The sequence below is a fragment of the Xiphophorus hellerii genome, chromosome 6 (assembly GCF_003331165.1).
Source record: "Xiphophorus hellerii strain 12219 chromosome 6, Xiphophorus_hellerii-4.1, whole genome shotgun sequence".
NCBI lineage: Eukaryota > Metazoa > Chordata > Actinopteri > Cyprinodontiformes > Poeciliidae > Xiphophorus > Xiphophorus hellerii.
This window is the reverse complement of record NC_045677.1, coordinates 30,116,621-30,133,938: the sequence shown is the minus strand read 5'-3', so window position 1 is coordinate 30,133,938 and position 17,318 is coordinate 30,116,621. Positions and strand designations below refer to the sequence as shown.

Below are 17,318 nucleotides of genomic sequence, written 5' to 3'. Positions count from 1 at the left end.
GCTGGGTTTTTTTTGTATTAATATTTGTTTGGTGGTTTTTACTCTGGACATTTAGTTCTGATACACTGAGCAGCCTTTCTCCGCTCTGCTCAGCCGTTCAGATCCACTAGAGGGCAGCGTTACCAGGTTCTGAGCTCTGCTGTGGTTCTGTGTTCAAGCACTCTGTCGCTCCACAGACCAGGTCCCATCAGGTGTTCTTGTCTCCCAGGCAGAACAAATGAGAAACGTTTATCCGGTTGTTGAACAGCTGCAGCGTTCCCTCCAGATCCCGGTCTGAATCATTCCGACTGGTTCTAGCATGACACAGTCTGAGTTTGGACTGGTTTTAATGGGACGGCCCATCACCAGGCTCAGTGAGGGGAGGAGCTCCACTCTGACAGACTTTGTGTTGGAGCTGAAGAGCTGCTGCGTTCTCTCTGTTCTTCTGTCAGTACCAGGGAAAACAATGCAGCTGCTGCTTTTCTCCTGCATGATGATGATCTTCTGCCTTCAGCCAGGTGAGTCATCTAAAGATGCAGCAGGTGGAGAAGGAGACAGAAGGCAGGAAAACATCTGGAGCTTTGAGTTTGTTAAAACTGAATTATCAATCTGTTGTTTCCAGGATCCTCTGAGGATTTACTGACACCATTTAAAGACGATCAACTGGATTTGGAAGGAAACGACGTGACTCTGTCCTGCAACTATTCAGGAACAGTAAACCTGCTGCTGTGGTATCGACAGACGCCCAGTTCATCTCCACAGCTGGTCACCTCAGGATATTCAGACACAACAGGAAGGCTTTCTTTGAGACACGAGAAAACAAGAAAGACGTTTCATCTGCTGATCTCCTCTGCTGCAGTGACAGACTCTGCTGTGTACTACTGCGCTGTGGAGCCCACAGTGACAGGAAACACCAGAACCCTGTACAAAAACCTGCAGTACTCCACAGCAGCCACTAGAGGGCCTCACTCCCTGTTAATCTACTGGTTGTTGAGTGTTTGGACAGAAGACAAAGACAACAGTGACATCATGTTGCAACTGAACTTGGTGCAGAAATAATCCAAGAAGTCTGCAGACATGTGTAACGCCTGACATTCTGCTTCCCAGAGTCTGAGAGACTTTCTAAAATATGTGATCTTTAACTATTCAAATCTTAGAGAAATTCTTTCCTCTTCTGTTCTCTTTAGTCATGTGTCCCTTCAGGCGCACCGTATGGAGAAGCTGGCTGCCTACATAGGCCATGAAAAGGGTTTCTGGAGATGCTGTCATAGTTGCTGAATTGACTATCAGATCACAGAGGCATCAACACAGGCAGGTTGCATTAATAAAATATGAACATGTGTTTCAACGTGTTAGATTTTTTGCATAGACATGAGTGTGAATGTGTTTCTGGTTGAAGAGTGAGACCATTTGTTGCCTGGAATTGCAAAAATGTGACAAGGAAGAGATCAGCAGAAATCTTGCAGCATGAAGCCAAGAGCAGCCAGAAGCAGTTAGCGTTGGATCCTGGAGGCAGCAGCAGGCAGATACCAGCAACCCTCAGAGGAGCTACGGGTCGGACTTGGAGGCAGGTCGGCAGCCCCGACGCCACGGAGACTCAGTACCAAACCTCCTAACCCAGTCTGGCACCGCAAACCCCAACGAAGGATCAGGCCCACAACCCGGCGTCCGTTAGCCTAGCCTAACCTCCCCCCCACTGCCTACAGCGTCCGAAACCTGTTGGGCAGGAATCAGCTGTTAGCGTTGGCCAGGACTGACAAAGACCAAGCGGGGAGAGATGAGGTCACTGTGACATCACCACTAGGGCTGTGACCATTTCTCAAATGATTTGAAAATTCCCCGAGGAAATGATCTGCCTTGAAACTTCGTTAAATTAAGTTTTGTTATTTAGCCACCGTGTTCCGGCCTGGTGTTTATTCATGATGCGCAGCGCTCTAACCCTAACCTTTGACCCTGTTCCTCCTGAGACCAACAATAATCTCCTTTGTTTTCTTTACATTTCAGATGATTTGACTGTTCCCTCCGTGACCCGAAGCGGTCCACCAGCTCTCTGTACTCAGCCTCTTGTCTGTCTCTGATAAACCAGCAACTGCAGAGTAATCTGAGTATTTCTGTAATCTGAGTATTTCTGTAATCTGAGTATTTCTGTAATCTGAGTATTTCTGTAATCTGAGTATTTCTGTAGATGACAGAAGTCAGTCTTGTGCTGGACGTCTGAAGTGTAGAGAGAGAAAAGGAGCCGAGATAGACGCTCAGTCCTCCAGTCTCTACCTGTGGTCTGTCATCAGGTCATCAGCTGGTCAGGTCAACAGGTGGTCAGGTCATCACATGGTCAGGTCATCAGGTCAACAGTTCATCAGGTCATCAGGTTGCCAGGTTGTCAGGTCATCAGGTCATCAGCTGGTCAGGTCAACAGGTGGTCAGGTCATCACATGGTCAGGTCATCAGGTCAACAGTTCATCAGGTCATCAGGTTGTCAGCTGGTCAGGTCGTCAGGTTGTCAGGTCAACAGGTCATCAGGTGGTCAGGTCATCAGCTGGTCAGGTCAACAGGTCATCAGGTCATCAGGTCATCAGGTTGCCAGGTTGTCAGGTCATCAGGTCATCAGGTGGTCAGGTCATCAGGTGGTCAGATCATCAGCTGGTCAGGTCATCAGGTCATCAGGTGGCCAGGTCATCAGCTGGTCAAGTCATCAGGTCATCAGGTGGTCAGGTCATCAGCTGGTCAGGTCATCAGGTCATCAGCTGGTCAGGTTGTCAGGTCATCAGGTCGTCAGGTCATCAGGTTGTCAGGTTGTCAGGTCATCAGATCATCAGGTCATCAGGTTGTCAGGTTGTCAGGTCAACAGGTCATCAGGTCATCAGGTCAACAGGTCATCAGCTGGTCAGGTCATCAGGTTGTCAAGTGGTCAGGTCAACAGGTCATCAGGTCAACAGGTCATCAGGTCATCAGGTCAACAGGTCATCAGGTCATCAGGTTGTCAGGTCATCAGGTCAACAGGTCATCAGGTCAACAGGTCATCAGGTCATCAGGTTCTGGCTCCACCTGAGTCTCCTGAAGTTCCTCACAGAGCAGATCAGGCTGAATCCTGTTAAATGGGTTCATGCAGCAGGTTAAGATGGCGTCTCCGTCTCCATGGCGATAAGCAAACTGCAGGGGGTCCTGATATGAGCTTGTTCAGGTGGGCCAACAGGAGTGTCTCCAGGACCTCCATGATGCGGGTTGTCATGGCAACAGGTCTACAGTCGTTGATGACTAAAGTCCATCAGAAAGCAGCTGAAGCTGAGAGGAAGAGGAGGAAGAGGAGGAGCTGATCTGTTCCTGATCTCTAAAGAGACTCAAACTTCCTCCTTCAGTTCAGTTCAACTCTCCAACATTAACTCTGCTCAACATGGACTATTATGGTCTGTCTCTGCTCATCATCTCTCTGCTAACAGGTCAGATTGGATCGAGATGCTTTGAACTGCTAAGATTTAAATGTTTCCCTATAAAAACCTTTGCAACTTAAAGATTGAAAAATATTTCTTCTTTAAGGTGTCAGCTGTGATCAACTTTCTCCTCTTGATAAGGAAGTCTTCAGATTCGACGGCAGCTCTGCTAATGTGTCCTATAAGTCTTCAAAACAAGCCACAACTGATTCTTTCTTCTGGTATCGACAATATCCTGGAAAACCTCCAGAGTTCCTGATCTCCCACACAGGAACAGGAACTAAACTCCAGGATCCGGTTCCTGGTTTCTCCTTCAACATGAATGCTGATAAAACCCAGATGGACCTGCTGATCTCCTCTGCTGCAGTGACAGACTCTGCTGTGTACTACTGCGCTGTGAGGCCCACAGTGACAGGAAACACCAGAACCCTGTACAAAAACCTGCAGCCACCAGGGGGCGCCATGCTCCAGTAGGCGGCGCTCTCCTTGTGCTCTGTGTTCCAGCATTGTGTCAATAAGAAGTGGTGCTGTGAAGAGAACAATAGTCAGACTGAATGTTGAACATCAGCTGCTTCCTCCTGCTGATTTAAACCTTGGTGGACAGATGGAACATTGGCTGTGGATTATTCTGGCTGCTCTTTTCTCTGGTAAGATACAAAGATCAACATGTTTCCTCTACATGGAGTAGAAGTCTTTAAAGCTGCTGATTGTTCTCCTTTAATCAATCATCTTTATTGATCCATCTCTTCCTCTGCATGTTCTGTTCTTCCCCAGAGTGTAAAGGAGACTCAGTGAAGCAGACAGAAGGAGAAGTTGTTGCTGCTGCAGGAGAATCACTGACTCTGAGATGTACCTTTAAACCCAGTGGTGGAAGTGATGCCTTGTTCTGGTATAAACAAGAAGAAAACAGTTTCCCAAAGTACATGCTGAAAGAATATGTGAAATTACCAGACAATGCTCCAGAGTTCAGCAAAGACAGATTCGATGCGAAGGTCAACAACTCAGCGTTTGACCTGAAGATCCAGGATCTCCATCCGTCAGACTCTGCTGTGTACTACTGCGCTCTGCAGCCCACAGTGACAGGAAACACCAGGACCCTGTACAAAAACCTGCAGTTCTCCACAACAGCCACTAGAGGATCTCATAAACCAGGGTCGAGGTCCATAAGGCATAGCTTCTAAAACAAATTGTATAACTCCTTTAGAAAAACTTGGTTGTCAAAAAACATAAAATACTATTTTCGGTTCTTAATGTTCTGACACACTGAATATGCCATGAATGAACTTTGTCCCAAGTATGAACAATTATGAACACAAAATAAGCGTCATATGTTTTGCTAAATAATAGTTACAAAAATACCATGATTTCATTTCCTTATCACTAAATCAAACAACCAGCTTGCTCAGCTTTGGGTAAAGGGGATCCAACAACAGGCTTACCTGTTTAGGTTTCTATACTTCATGTAGTTTGAAAGGTAATTGAAAGATTTAAGCCATTAAATCTCAATGTTCCTTGATGGATGAATTAATTTTGATTCATCTCACAAACTGATTGCTTGCTGAGGTGATAAATGGTGTCGACCTTGGAGAACTTTCCAGTTCGGTCCGGTGGGAATGACCAAACTAATCTGGATGACTGGAATCACTACTGAGTTTAACCAGTGAGACTTTAGGGTTGATGGAAATTTCAGCATCGGCCCAATCTAAAACAACTTTGGCAATTGGAAGTGAGTGGAACTTAGATGGCTGTTTCTTCTCAAACTCTGCTGGATGTAAACCAGATGCTCTCTGCCACCATCCGCTCCTCCATCGGAAGATCTACCAGGATCTACCGAGGCCGCTGGTAAACGCTCTGCCATGCATCAGACGATGGCTGGGAGAGCTGACTGCTTCACGGACTTATGTTCAACACACAAACTTATGTTCAACATACAAACACCAAACACACACACTTCCTGGCTATAAATACCCCCAACCATAAACTCATCACCTCTGCTGGCCCCCATCCTTCTATTGTCCATGTTGATTTATGTGCGGAGGTATTTTGCAGCCCCAAACTGCGTCTGCTTGTGCACAGTGACAATAAAGGCATTCTAACTGTATTATGGGAAAATGCTTGCAGACCGAGTCATCTTACCTCTTCTATGATGGTCACCTCTCCGCACAACCAGGATAGGATGTTAAGAGTCCCAATGGACTGGGAGAATGATGGAAATCACCCAACCAGGTCTTTGGCTGGACTAAAGAATGAGATAAGCCTCTGTGCAGCTAAAGCTAACCAGAGGCTGAACTGGTAAAATTCATTCCAGTGAGTCTTAATCACCCAGTAGTCCAGTATGAACAGCTTAGCTCTTATGGGTATTTTCTCTTCCCTTTCTTGAAACTAAGTCACAAAAATCTGCCCTAAAAGTTTTCTGAAATGTCCCGTTTTCTTAAGCTAACAGCAGCTAAGCTAGCTGTGCTAACCTGTGATGTAGTGCTGTGGACATAAATGAGATCAGCAGGATAAGCAGGCACCTGTTTATGAATCAGTGAATCAATCCTAATGAAATCCTAATTAGGGCTGAAACGATTCCTCAAATTATTCCACTACCTCGAATATTAAAATTCCTCGAGGAAAATTTACCTGCCTCGAAGCTTCGTTAATTTATGTTTTATTATTTAGCGCACCGTGTTCCAGCCGGAACATTATTTGTGCTGCGCGGATCTCTGACTTCCTCCTCTAGTTGTTGGCAGCATAACGTCCAATGTTCAAGTTCGGCCTGGGAGGATTTTATTGATTAGTGATAACGTCCGGGTTTTCATGGTTTATGGGAACCAATAAGCATCTTTAAAATGACTGGCGCCATGCCTGGAGTACGGCAGCCTTTCTCCTCCGGGAGCTGCTGGTTCAGAGCTGCAGGTATTAATACAGGTGAGCTGATAGACTGAACACGGCGGGCAGCTGAGTAGCTGATGGTTACAGTTTAAGTGCAGCTTTACGGACGAACTGCACAATAAATTTCATATCATCCTGGTCTGAACAAAGAGCTGGCGGAGCGTCGTGGCGGTTCATGGCTGTAGACGAGTTTCTGAGTGTGACGAACGAAGGTGGGGTAAAAATCCCGTATTGCTGCCCCAGTTCTTACGTTCGTCCCCTGGTCTATTTCCTCCCATCTTACGTTCGTTCGCCTGTCCCCCAAACTCCAGGCGACATTTCCTATTTTCTCAAACCCAAAGCTTGTTAGGTTAAGGGGCAAGGTGAGAGTTCATCTATTAAACTGACTGAAGATGAATACATAAACTAAAAGCTGGAGTATAGACATTTTTTTATAAGCGTATCTGTGAGTCTTTTTATTATTAAACTGAATATAATTTAAGATTCTTGTGTAACTTTTTTACAGGTTAACTTAGAAAGTGAGATATTATTGTTACAGGTTAGTTTTCTAAACTACAGAAAAGTAACTGTTAGAGAAACTAAAAATGAAAAATTGGATTGATGTTGGTATCCGATAGTAAAACTTTTGTTATACCAGATTTACCAATATTTTATTTGATAATTTTTTTTATCCGATTACTCGATTAATCGTAAGAATAATTGATAGATTACTCGATTACTAAAATATTCGTTGACAACAGCCCTAATCCCAGTGAAACACAGAGCTGGGATTTTCCTAATGATATCTACCAGTCTGGCCTAGTTCAATCAGTCTCAATGGCCTGTTATTGGTGAACGATAGTCTTAATGTTTTATTTCAATAATGAAACAGTATGGAACAGATTTAGACCTTTGATTATCAGAAGTTAGTTGGAAGAGATTGTCAGCCATCCAGCATTCTAACAGTTTACTTTATAGAAACCAGCATCACAGTTTGACAGTGAGAGCTATAAACCAGCTGAAGCTATGAGTCTGTTAGCCGGGAGGAAGAGGAGGAAGAGGAGGAGCTGATCTGTTCCTGATCTCTAAAGAGACTCAAACTTCCTCCTTCAGCTCAGCTCAACTCTCCAACATTACCTCTGCTCAACATGCTGTCTCTGCTCACATCTGGATTCACTCTGCTGGTTCTGATCACTGGATCAGGTTGGTTGGAGTCTTTCAGAGAATAATCTGATCCTTCTTGTTCTTCACTTATATCAGTTTTTCTTCCTTCAGGTGTAAACTGTCAACAACTCACTGCAGCGAAGACTGAGGAGTTCAGTTCAGAGGGCAGCTCTGTTACTCTGACCTGCAGTTACTCTAAAGCTGCTGTTTATGATGATTATTTCTTCTGGTATCGACAATATCCTGGAAAACCTCCAGACTTCCTGATCTCCCACTCAGGAACAGGAACTAAACTCCAGGATCCGGCTCCTGGTTTCTCCTTCAACATCAATGCTGATAAAACCCAGATGGATCTGCTGATCTCCTCTGCTGCAGTGACAGACTCTGCTGTGTACTACTGCGCTGTGAAGCCCACAGTGACAGGAAACACCAGACCCCTGTACAAAAACCTGCAGTACTCCACAGCAGCCACTGGAGGGCCTCACTCCCTGTTAAACCACAGACAGCCAACATTTAAACCATGAGGCTGTTTGTGAACAAGCAGCAGATCACTTTTTAAATGATGACGAAGGCCATATGCTGAGCTGAGGATGCTGCCTGGACCCCATGAAGAGATGCAGAGACTGTAGATCTTTGGGAAACTCTGGACTGGCTTTGTTTCCTCCAGATTGTGCTCCGGTCTGTAAAATGGGCTTGTGTTTAATAAAAATGTTCTTTTAATTCATCTTAGCCTTCCTGTAGGGTTTTCACTTCCACATCTCACAGAGGGATGTTACAGACAAATCCATATCCACTCTTTGTAAGAATCTAGTTGACCTAAAATTAAACAAATTAGTATGACGTTTTGCCCTTAATAGTTCGGATAAGTTAGAAAATGGGAAAAAATCATGTTCAGCCGCAATAAGTTAGAAAATGTCAAGGATTGGATAATCTGCCAATTTAGCACGTAAGTGTGTGTTCATGTGTATGTGTGTGTGTGTGTGTGTGTGTGTGTGTGCGTGTGTGGGTGCGTGTGTGTGTGTGTGTGTGTGTGTGGGTGTGTGTGTGTGTGTGTGTGCTGGTTTAGCTATCATTATGAGGACTTAATCTTGACAAACGACTAACATTGTGTGGACATTTATAGCTGTGAGGACATTTTGCCATGTCCACTCAATAAAAACACAATTTTTGAGTTAGGCGTTGGGAATAAGGTGGGAATGAAAATGGCTCAGGGGAAATATCAAGATTAGTTATAGAAATTAATGGGAATGTGTGTTACTGTGTGAGGGCGGAGTTCAACAAAGGCGGTGCTTCCTCAGGGCAGCATGCACACTGGAGCCGCTGCTGGCTGTGAAGAGAACAATAGTCAGACTGAATGTTGAACATCAGCTGCTTCCTCCTGCTGATTTAAACCTTGGTGGACAGATGGAACATTGGCTGTGGATTATTCTGGCTGCTCTTTTCTCTGGTAAGATACAAAGATCAACATGTTTCCTCTACATGGAGTAGAAGTCTTTAAAGCTGCTGATTGTTCTCCTTTAATCAATCATCTTTATTGATCCATCTCTTCCTCTGCATGTTCTGTTCTTCCCCAGAGTGTAAAGGAGACTCAGTGAAGCAGACAGAAGGAGAAGTTGTTGCTGCTGCAGGAGAATCACTGACTCTGAGATGTACTTATGAAACATCCTATACGACACCCACATTGTTCTGGTATAAGCAAGAAGAAAACAGTTTCCCAAAGTTCATGCTGAAGCAGATGTCATCAACAAAAGACAAAGCTCCAGAGTTCAACAACAACAGATTTGATGCTGACCTCAATAAATCCAACAAATCCTTCAACCTGACAATCCAGGATCTCCGTCTGTCAGACTCTGCTGTGTACTACTGCGCTCTGCAGCCCACAGTGACAGGAAACACCAGAACCTTATACAAAAACCTGCAGTACTCCACAGCAGCCACTAGAGGGCAGCAGCATCTTCACCTGGTTCCTCTCCAACAGTTCAAAGTGGGAGAAGTCAGTGGAAACCAGTGGAACCAGTTAGGAAACCCACTGGGTTAAATAGCTCTCCAATAAAAGCAAAGGTATTTCTGCCAAATTACTACAGAGTATGTCCTCTGAAAAATACTTCAGTAGTGAGAGTATTTAAAAACTGGAAGCTTATTGGACAGATGTATAACTCCAAATATATAATAATAGTGTCTTAGTGTTATACGGTAAGCACCGTATCTGGTGATGATGTCATGCAGTATTCAGTCACTCTTCAGCTTCAGTCAGAGGCAGCATGGCTGCCGCTCTTTACCCGTCCTGGTCACCACATCTATATCTAATACACGGCAACACTCGGTGAAGAGTCATGCTCAGGGACCACAGCTTCGCTCAGGCAAGGATTTGAACCAGCGTCTTCCTGATTATGAGCTCAGTTAGTTTATATTGGCTCCAATTCAAGAACGAAGCTTGGAAAATCTTTGATGTTTTTGCATTAAGTGACTAATTAAGGAGCTCTTGGGTGGAAATGGTTCACTCTGAGCTTTTTAGTTGTAGTTTGTAATATTTCCACTAGTCCACTAGATGATTTGAAAATGACATTTGTTACTAGAAACACATTTGTGAAAACAATTTGAAGTTTATTTGGTAGAAATCCATTAATAGAACAAGCGGACTAAGAGTCTGAAAGCCTAAAGTCTTAAATGAGTCGAGTTTATGCTCACATCAGGATCTAGTCCCACAGTAGAGCTGGGACTTTTCTTTTGTAAGCTGTGTTTTGGTTTCTCCTCAGAAAACACTAGAAATAAAATGAACCGGTTGAAGAAGTTGTGGTCCGGTCTCAGGTTCGGCAGACCGGCTTCCTGATCCTGACGCTGTAGATCAGTGTCTCCCAACGCTCGTCCTCCAGGAACAAACCCCTGCATGCTTCAGGATTTCCTGCTTCTTTTCAATTGTCCATCCAAAACTCCTTATTTTATTTTATTTTTTTTCCCAACATGGATTTAAAGTTTCCCAAGTTGGATGATCAAACTTATTTCCTTGTAAATTTAACCAATAATTTAATTCTAGTTTCTATTTCTGCTGTTGATGTGGTTTTAAATGCTCCATAATCTTTTTTTTTCTCCATTTTTTTTCTCCGAAGAGTTTTTGCGGCACTAGTGGCTCGTATTTTTTGTACAGTAGGCAGACAGGAAGGAGGATGAGGAGAGGGAGGAAGACATGCGGCAAAGGTCGTCAGGACTGGGAGTCGAACCTGCGACGTCCGCGTCGAGGACTAAGGCCTCCAAACGTGGGGCGTGCTAACCCGCTGCGCCACCACAGCACGACCCCAATGCTCCATAATCTTAATGCCTGATATATTGTCTAATTTAACCAGATGTGTTTTAGCTGCTGAACCATAAACTATACAACCAAAGTCTATGTTAGATCTCATCGTTCCTGTGTAAATCTGTTTTAGTGATTGTCTATCTGCTCCCCAGTCACTGCCAGCCAAGCATCTCAAAATATTTAAGATTTTATTACATTTAAGATTTTATTACTTTTTGAATATTTATGTTCCATTTTATTTTTTCATCAAACCATAGCCCTAAAGATTTTATACACTTTACTTGCTCTAATTCTTGGTTACATAATTTTAATTTTATTTCCTTGTTTATTTTTTCTGATTAAATATCATTACTTTTGTTTTTTCAACTGAAAACTTAAATCCCCATGGCAACGCACATTTCTCTATTTCAATAACCTGTTGTAATTTATTTACAATGAAATCTACATTTTTCCCTCTTTTCCAAACAGCTCAAAAAGTGAACATCCCATTTCTTTTCCAATATCTTTATATATATAATTTATCATAATTGAGAACAATAACGGATTTATAAAACTCGCTTCCATTTTCTACTTTACATTTTTCTGACTTCAATTCTAACTTGCATTTTCCTATTTGTTAAAAAATCTTTAATCCATTTCAATATTTTCCCTTTAATGTCCAACGTGTATAATTTAATTAATATTCCTTCAACCCACATCATATCATATGTTTTTCCTATATTAAAAAATGTTGCCACTACACTTTATTTATTTGTGCTCTTCTAATTTCATGCTCTAGACAAAGTGTTGGATCATTAGTACTCCTCCCTTTTCTAAAACCATTTTGATATTTTGACATATATCCTTTATTATTTAAATAATATAGCAGTCTATTATTTTTTCCATTATTTTACATAGATTTGATGTTAAAGCTATTGGTACTATAATTGATTCCTTCCAGTTAAACGGTAATTTTCCCTCCTCCCAAATTTTATTATATAATTGCAATATTAATTTTAGATTTTTCACTGAGTTGTCTTATCATTCTATAATAAATTTAATTTTTACCTGGTGCTGTATTTTTTGTCTTCCTAAGTGCATAATTCAATTCAGCTTTTTAAACTCAACATTCAGAAAATTATTTGTTTCTCTAATAAATCTTTATATTTAAGTTTTGTATTTTCTCTTCCTTTTCTTCACTAATTTTATTTGAACTGTGAATTTTACTAAATGTTCTTGCCAATATTTCAACTTTATCTTCATCTTTTATTGTATTTCTATTATCTGTTTTTAATATAGGATATTCAAACTCTCTCTTTATTACATTCATTCTTTTAATTATTTCCCAAATTTTTTCTATTTTTGTTTTTTTTCCTATTGTGCTACAGAAATTTCTCCAATATTCTCTTTTTGAATCTTGATAATTCTCCTTACCATTGCTTGCTTTTACAATCAATTAAATTATTATAAACTGGATTACCTTTTAGTACTTTAAATGTTTTATTTCTTAACTTTATTGTTTTTTACATTCATCTGTCCACCATGGAAACATTTTCTTATCATTTTTACACCCTGTTTTCTTTATAGTTATCTGCTGCTTCCATGCTTATCTTACAGATTTTTACATTTACATCATTTATATAAATTCTCACATCTACTTTTCCTAAGTTTATTTGACTCAAGTATCTAAATTTAATTCAGTCTGCCTTATTCAAATTCAGTTGTTTTATTGACTTTTATATTCTTATTTAAATTTAATCCTACTCTTATTGTTATGGGATAATGATCATTACCTATTGTTGAATTTTTATCACAAATACCAGCTAAAACATTTGAGACAATTGTTAAATCAATAACTGATTCCATCCCTGTTCTTATATTGATTCTTGTTTCCTCCCATCATTAATACATAGAAGATTTTTCATTCCCATTAATTCTTCTATAACTTGTCTATTTCTATCATTACTTTTACTCCACAATGTACTATTTGCATTAAAATCCCCACAACAAATTACTTTCCCTTCCAAATATTCAGTTAACTCTTCCATTATTTCAAATGATAATGTTTTGCATGGATTATAAACATTTATTATTTTAAATGTACCTTCTTGTTCCCATATCTCAATAACTATATATTCAAGTTATTTCCCTAAAACCTGATATTTTATCCCTTGCTTTATAAATATTCCACATCCTCCTGTCCATCTCTTCTTACTCCATCATATCCTTTAATCACAAAATCTAATGTTTTTTTAACCATTTTCCTGAACACAAATAATTTCTGGTTGTTCTTCAAGACTATCATTATAACCTTTAACTTTCTGTCCGTTAGCAATTAAACTTCTTGCTTTCCATTGTAATATTAACATGAACCATTTTCACCTGCTGGTCCTGGTCTCCCATCTTCCTTTATCTTCTCCATGATCCTCTTTAAACCCAAAACCTTTTCAGCTTCTCTCACTATTATTTTAATCTCCTCAGTTTTATGCTTGGTTGATAACATATGCTACCAATAATAATAGTTTTTCTACTGATATTATAACATTTTCTTCTGACTCTTCTTTGCTTTGCTGTGGAATTTGACTCGCTGTTTGTTCAATCTCTCTTGTTTTTTGTTCCTTCACATTTTTAGCTGCTTCTGCATATTTTATGTTTTTAGTCATTTTAATCTGTATAATTTCTTTTGCCTTCTTCTTTACTTCACATCCTCCATATGTAACTCTGTTTCCCTCCACAGTTACAACATTTTCTTGGTCTTATTCTTTACATTCTTCTAACTTGTGATCTTCTACACATTTTGAACATCTCTGCTTCTTTTTAGAAACTGCTGCTGTGTGTCCTTTGTGACCTTTGACCTTTGAAACAACAAAGTGCTGGAGGGATATAAGGTCTGACCTGAAAACTGAGAAAACCTATTTTGATGCTTTGTTGCAACTCTTTTTCTTCAAATTCAATGAGGATTGACAAACTTCCTACTTTTTCTCTTATTCTTTTGTTCTTCATTTTTGCAAACTACCAATGGCAAGCGGATCCTCCTGCTGTTGGGCCGGAAGGGGCTCTCTGGTCGGGGTGGAGTCAGCCAGCTCTGGCTGAGAGCTGAAGGCGGTGGGGGGGCATCCAGAGGAACTGGACCTGTGTGCTGTGCGAGTTCTCATTGGTTATGAACCTTAAGTGCCTTACTGACCTACTTCCTTGGGGACAATTCCCAAGGTGGCGCTGTTGACACCTGCTGGTTACCCTGCTTTGAAGGGCAGAGTAGCAGCTTCATACACTAGTGTTGCCACATTAAGTTTTATTATTATTTTCAATTCCTTCCTCCTAACTTTCCTCCTAACTATCCTTTCTTCTGAACTACTTCTTTCCAGTTATTGTTTACTACCTTGATTATCACCTTTCCTTCATCTATTTTAATTCTCCCTCTTTCCCTCCCACTGGCATCCACCCATCAAAATCCATGTTTTCCTCATTTCCATCCAAACCATTCACTTACCAGTTTATGCCCAAATCCACTTTTTCCAAATCCGATATGTTTCTATGTGTTTTTGTTTTCCCGTTTTTGTTTTTGTTTTCCCGATATCCAGCTGGTTTAAAGCTGGATATCGCCACCTGCTGGGTGTAGCACAAAATTTTACTGTAGTGAAATAAAATAGACAAAAACAAGGTCAACACAACGAGACTTTAAAAACATTTTCCAAATAAATTCTACTCAAAGTGCAAACTCTGACAAACTGAACTAAATGTATTTGTTAGAGTGCAGCTCTGGCCATGTTAGAGATAAACTTCCACATACTTAGGAGCCAGGCTATATTTCACCATAGATCTGAAATTATTCATTCTAACAATGATCCAGAGCTTTTAAAGGTTTCTCTAATATTTCTGCTCTAAAGCAAACAGCAGGGAGCAGCTGGGAAAGTTTGATCTGTTAACTTCTCCAGATTCAGAGAAGTCTTTATTTTAGGTCAGAAAGCAGCTGAAGCTGAGAGGAAGAGGAGGAAGAGGAGGAAGAGGAGGAGTTGATCTGTTCCTGATCTCTAAAGAGACTCAAACTTCCTCCTTCAGTTCAGTTCAACTCTCCAACATTAACTCTGCTCAACATGGACTATTATGGTCTGTCTCTGCTCATCATCTCTCTGCTAACAGGTCAGATTGGATTGAGATGCTTTGAACTGCTAAGATTTAAATGTTTCCCTATAAAAACCTTTGCAACTTAAAGATTAAAAAATATTTCTTCTTTAAGGTGTCAGCTGTGATCAACTTACTCCTCTTGATAAGGAAGTCTTCAGATTCGACGGCAGCTCTGCTAATGTGTCCTATAAGTCTTCAAAACAAGCCACAACTGATTCTTTCTTCTGGTATCGACAATATCCTGGAAAACCTCCAGAGTTCCTGATCTCCCACACAGGAACAGGAACTAAACTCCAGGATCCGGTTCCTGGTTTCTCCTTCAACATGAATGCTGATAAAACCCAGATGGATCTGCTGATCTCCTCTGCTGCAGTGACAGACTCTGCTGTGTACTACTGCGCTGTGCAGCCCACAGTGACAGGAAACACCAGAACCCTGTACAAAAACCTGCAGCCACCAGGGGGCGCCATGCTCCAGTTGGCGGCGCTCTCCTTGTGCTCTGTGTTCCAGCATTGTGTCAATAAGAAGTGGTGCTGTGAAGAGAACAATAGTCAGACTGAATGTTGAACATCAGCTGCTTCCTCCTGCTGATTTAAACCTTGGTGGACAGATGGAACATTGGCTGTGGATTATTCTGGCTGCTCTTTTCTCTGGTAAGATACAAAGATCAACATGTTTCCTCTACATGGAGTAGAAGTCTTTAAAGCTGCTGATTGTTCTCCTTTAATCAATCATCTTTATTGATCCATCTCTTCCTCTGCATGTTCTGTTCTTCCCCAGAGTGTAAAGGAGACTCAGTGAAGCAGACAGAAGGAGAAGTTGTTGCTGCTGCAGGAGAATCACTGACTCTGAGATGTACTTATGAGAGCAGTGTGAGTGTCACATTGTTCTGGTACAAACAAGAAGGAAACAGTTTCCCAAAGTACATGGTGAAGCAGCTGTCATCGTCAAAATATAAAGCTCCAGATTTCGACAATGACAGATTTGATGCTGACTTCAATAAAGACGAGAAATCCTTCAACCTGAAGATCCAGGATCTCCGTCTGTCAGACTCTGCTGTGTACTACTGCGCTCTGCAGCCCACAGTGACAGGAAACACCAGAACCCTGTACAAAAACCTGCAGTACTCCACAGCAGCCACTAGAGGGCCTCACTCCCTGTTAAACCACTAAAACCTGCAGTACTCCACAGCAGCCACTAGAGGGCCTCACTCCCTGTTGGTCCACTGGTTGTTGAGTCTTTGGACTGAAGACAAAGACAGATGAGACGTTGTGACTGAGCTTAGTCTCAACCATCACCATTATCTGCTTTAGACTGTGGCAACAGGACAGAATGAAAACAAAAACAATAAAAAAACAAAGTGCTACAATAAAATTATTTGCTGTTAATGTTTAACAGGTTGAAGGTTCAGATCCATGAGCTTTTGTTGCTTTAATTGGAAGATTGTGAAAATGTTTGACTAAATATCTCAGATTCTCTCAGTAAATTGACTCAGAGGAAGCAGATTAAATAACATGAACTTTATTTAAAGAGGTAGAAATTACAGACCAGATGAGTCTTTTTCTTCAGCAGTGGAGTTTTGTTGAACTGTTGATGATTTATATTCTGCAGTGACTCATAGTGGGATGAATATAAAATGAAGAGAAACCTGTGAAGTGTGTGTGTGTGTGTGTGTGTGTGTGTGTGTCCTTACTGACAGCATTAAATGAACATTATAACTGATTATGTACAGAAACATTTTCTGATGTTCATCCAGCTTCATTCTGTAGAACAATGTCCCTCAGTGCATCCTGCAACCTTTAGATGCATCTCTGCTCCAAGAAGATGGATGGATGGATGGATGGATGGATGGATGGCAAGCTGGCCGTCCAGCACCATGGACAGCAGCAGCAGAGGTCAGGGGTCAAACAGAAAGTTCATGTTCTCTGGTTCCTGGAGAACTGAAGCGATCTTTGTCTGTAACATTTACTGAGGAAATATTTAGTAACTTTTGACTTAATCTGGAAATGAACTGCAGTTTAGTGAAATATTGTATAAAATTCATCTAATGACAAACTTACAGAGAATTATTAGGCAGAAGAAGAACAAGATAAAGATTTGGTGATATTTAATAAAACAAAAATAAATCATTTCAATTTGGAGAATCTTCAATGTAATCTAACATTTGATTTCTCTATCAGAGCAGCAGGTGAAACGGATCAGCAGAACACTGAGGACTGATGGCCGACCCGTTTTAAAATGTTCTGTGCCGTTCTTGGATCTGAACCAAGCATCATCTTCCTCTGGGCACAAGATAATCAGTCCAGTTGTCAGCAAGACTTCATCTCTGAGTGAAATGATTCTGCATCAACATCACAGTTCTTGTGTTTCAGACAAAGAGAAACTTCATCAGGTTAATATTTATGAACTTATATTCAGAAATATAAGTTATGAATTTTTGTATAACTACAAAACATTTTTCTCAAGCAGTTTTTTTCAAACTGTGTTTGAGAAAA

General features: G+C 41.0%; 1 protein-coding gene, 1 long non-coding RNA gene and 6 gene segments (V, D, J or C); 7 read left to right on the top strand and 1 right to left on the bottom strand.

Annotated features, from left to right (window-relative positions):
• Positions 1-20: 20 nt before the first annotated feature.
• Positions 21-2,280, top strand: LOC116721028 (uncharacterized). Its single transcript, XM_032564604.1, has 2 exons — positions 21-497; positions 602-2,280. The coding sequence occupies exons 1-2, from the start codon at positions 299-301 to the stop codon at positions 1,036-1,038; spliced, it is 636 nt and encodes a 211-aa protein (XP_032420495.1). The 5' UTR covers positions 21-298; the 3' UTR covers positions 1,039-2,280.
• Positions 772-9,373, bottom strand: LOC116721099 (uncharacterized). The gene is made up of 3 exons (XR_004339516.1): positions 9,343-9,373; positions 3,753-3,848; positions 772-816 (listed from the first exon to the last, which is right to left on the bottom strand). It is a non-coding gene; the product is annotated as an uncharacterized LOC116721099 (long non-coding RNA).
• On the top strand, positions 2,894-3,980 carry LOC116721072 (T cell receptor alpha variable 4-like). The segment is given in 2 exon segments: positions 2,894-3,416; positions 3,514-3,980. Coding segments are annotated over 2 exon segments (414 nt in total).
• On the top strand, positions 3,944-4,603 carry LOC116721051 (T cell receptor alpha variable 18-like). The segment is given in 2 exon segments: positions 3,944-4,054; positions 4,182-4,603. Coding segments are annotated over 2 exon segments (450 nt in total).
• Positions 7,339-8,151, top strand: LOC116721045 (T cell receptor alpha variable 3-like). The segment is given in 2 exon segments: positions 7,339-7,466; positions 7,539-8,151. Coding segments are annotated over 2 exon segments (468 nt in total).
• On the top strand, positions 8,703-9,498 carry LOC116721033 (T cell receptor alpha variable 18-like). The segment is given in 2 exon segments: positions 8,703-8,874; positions 9,002-9,498. Coding segments are annotated over 2 exon segments (507 nt in total).
• Positions 9,499-14,664: 5,166 nt separating this feature from the next.
• Positions 14,665-15,390, top strand: LOC116721934 (T cell receptor alpha variable 3-like). The segment is given in 2 exon segments: positions 14,665-14,838; positions 14,936-15,390. Coding segments are annotated over 2 exon segments (501 nt in total).
• On the top strand, positions 15,309-16,474 carry LOC116721063 (T cell receptor alpha variable 18-like). The segment is given in 2 exon segments: positions 15,309-15,476; positions 15,604-16,474. Coding segments are annotated over 2 exon segments (435 nt in total).
• Positions 16,475-17,318: the final 844 nt, after the last annotated feature.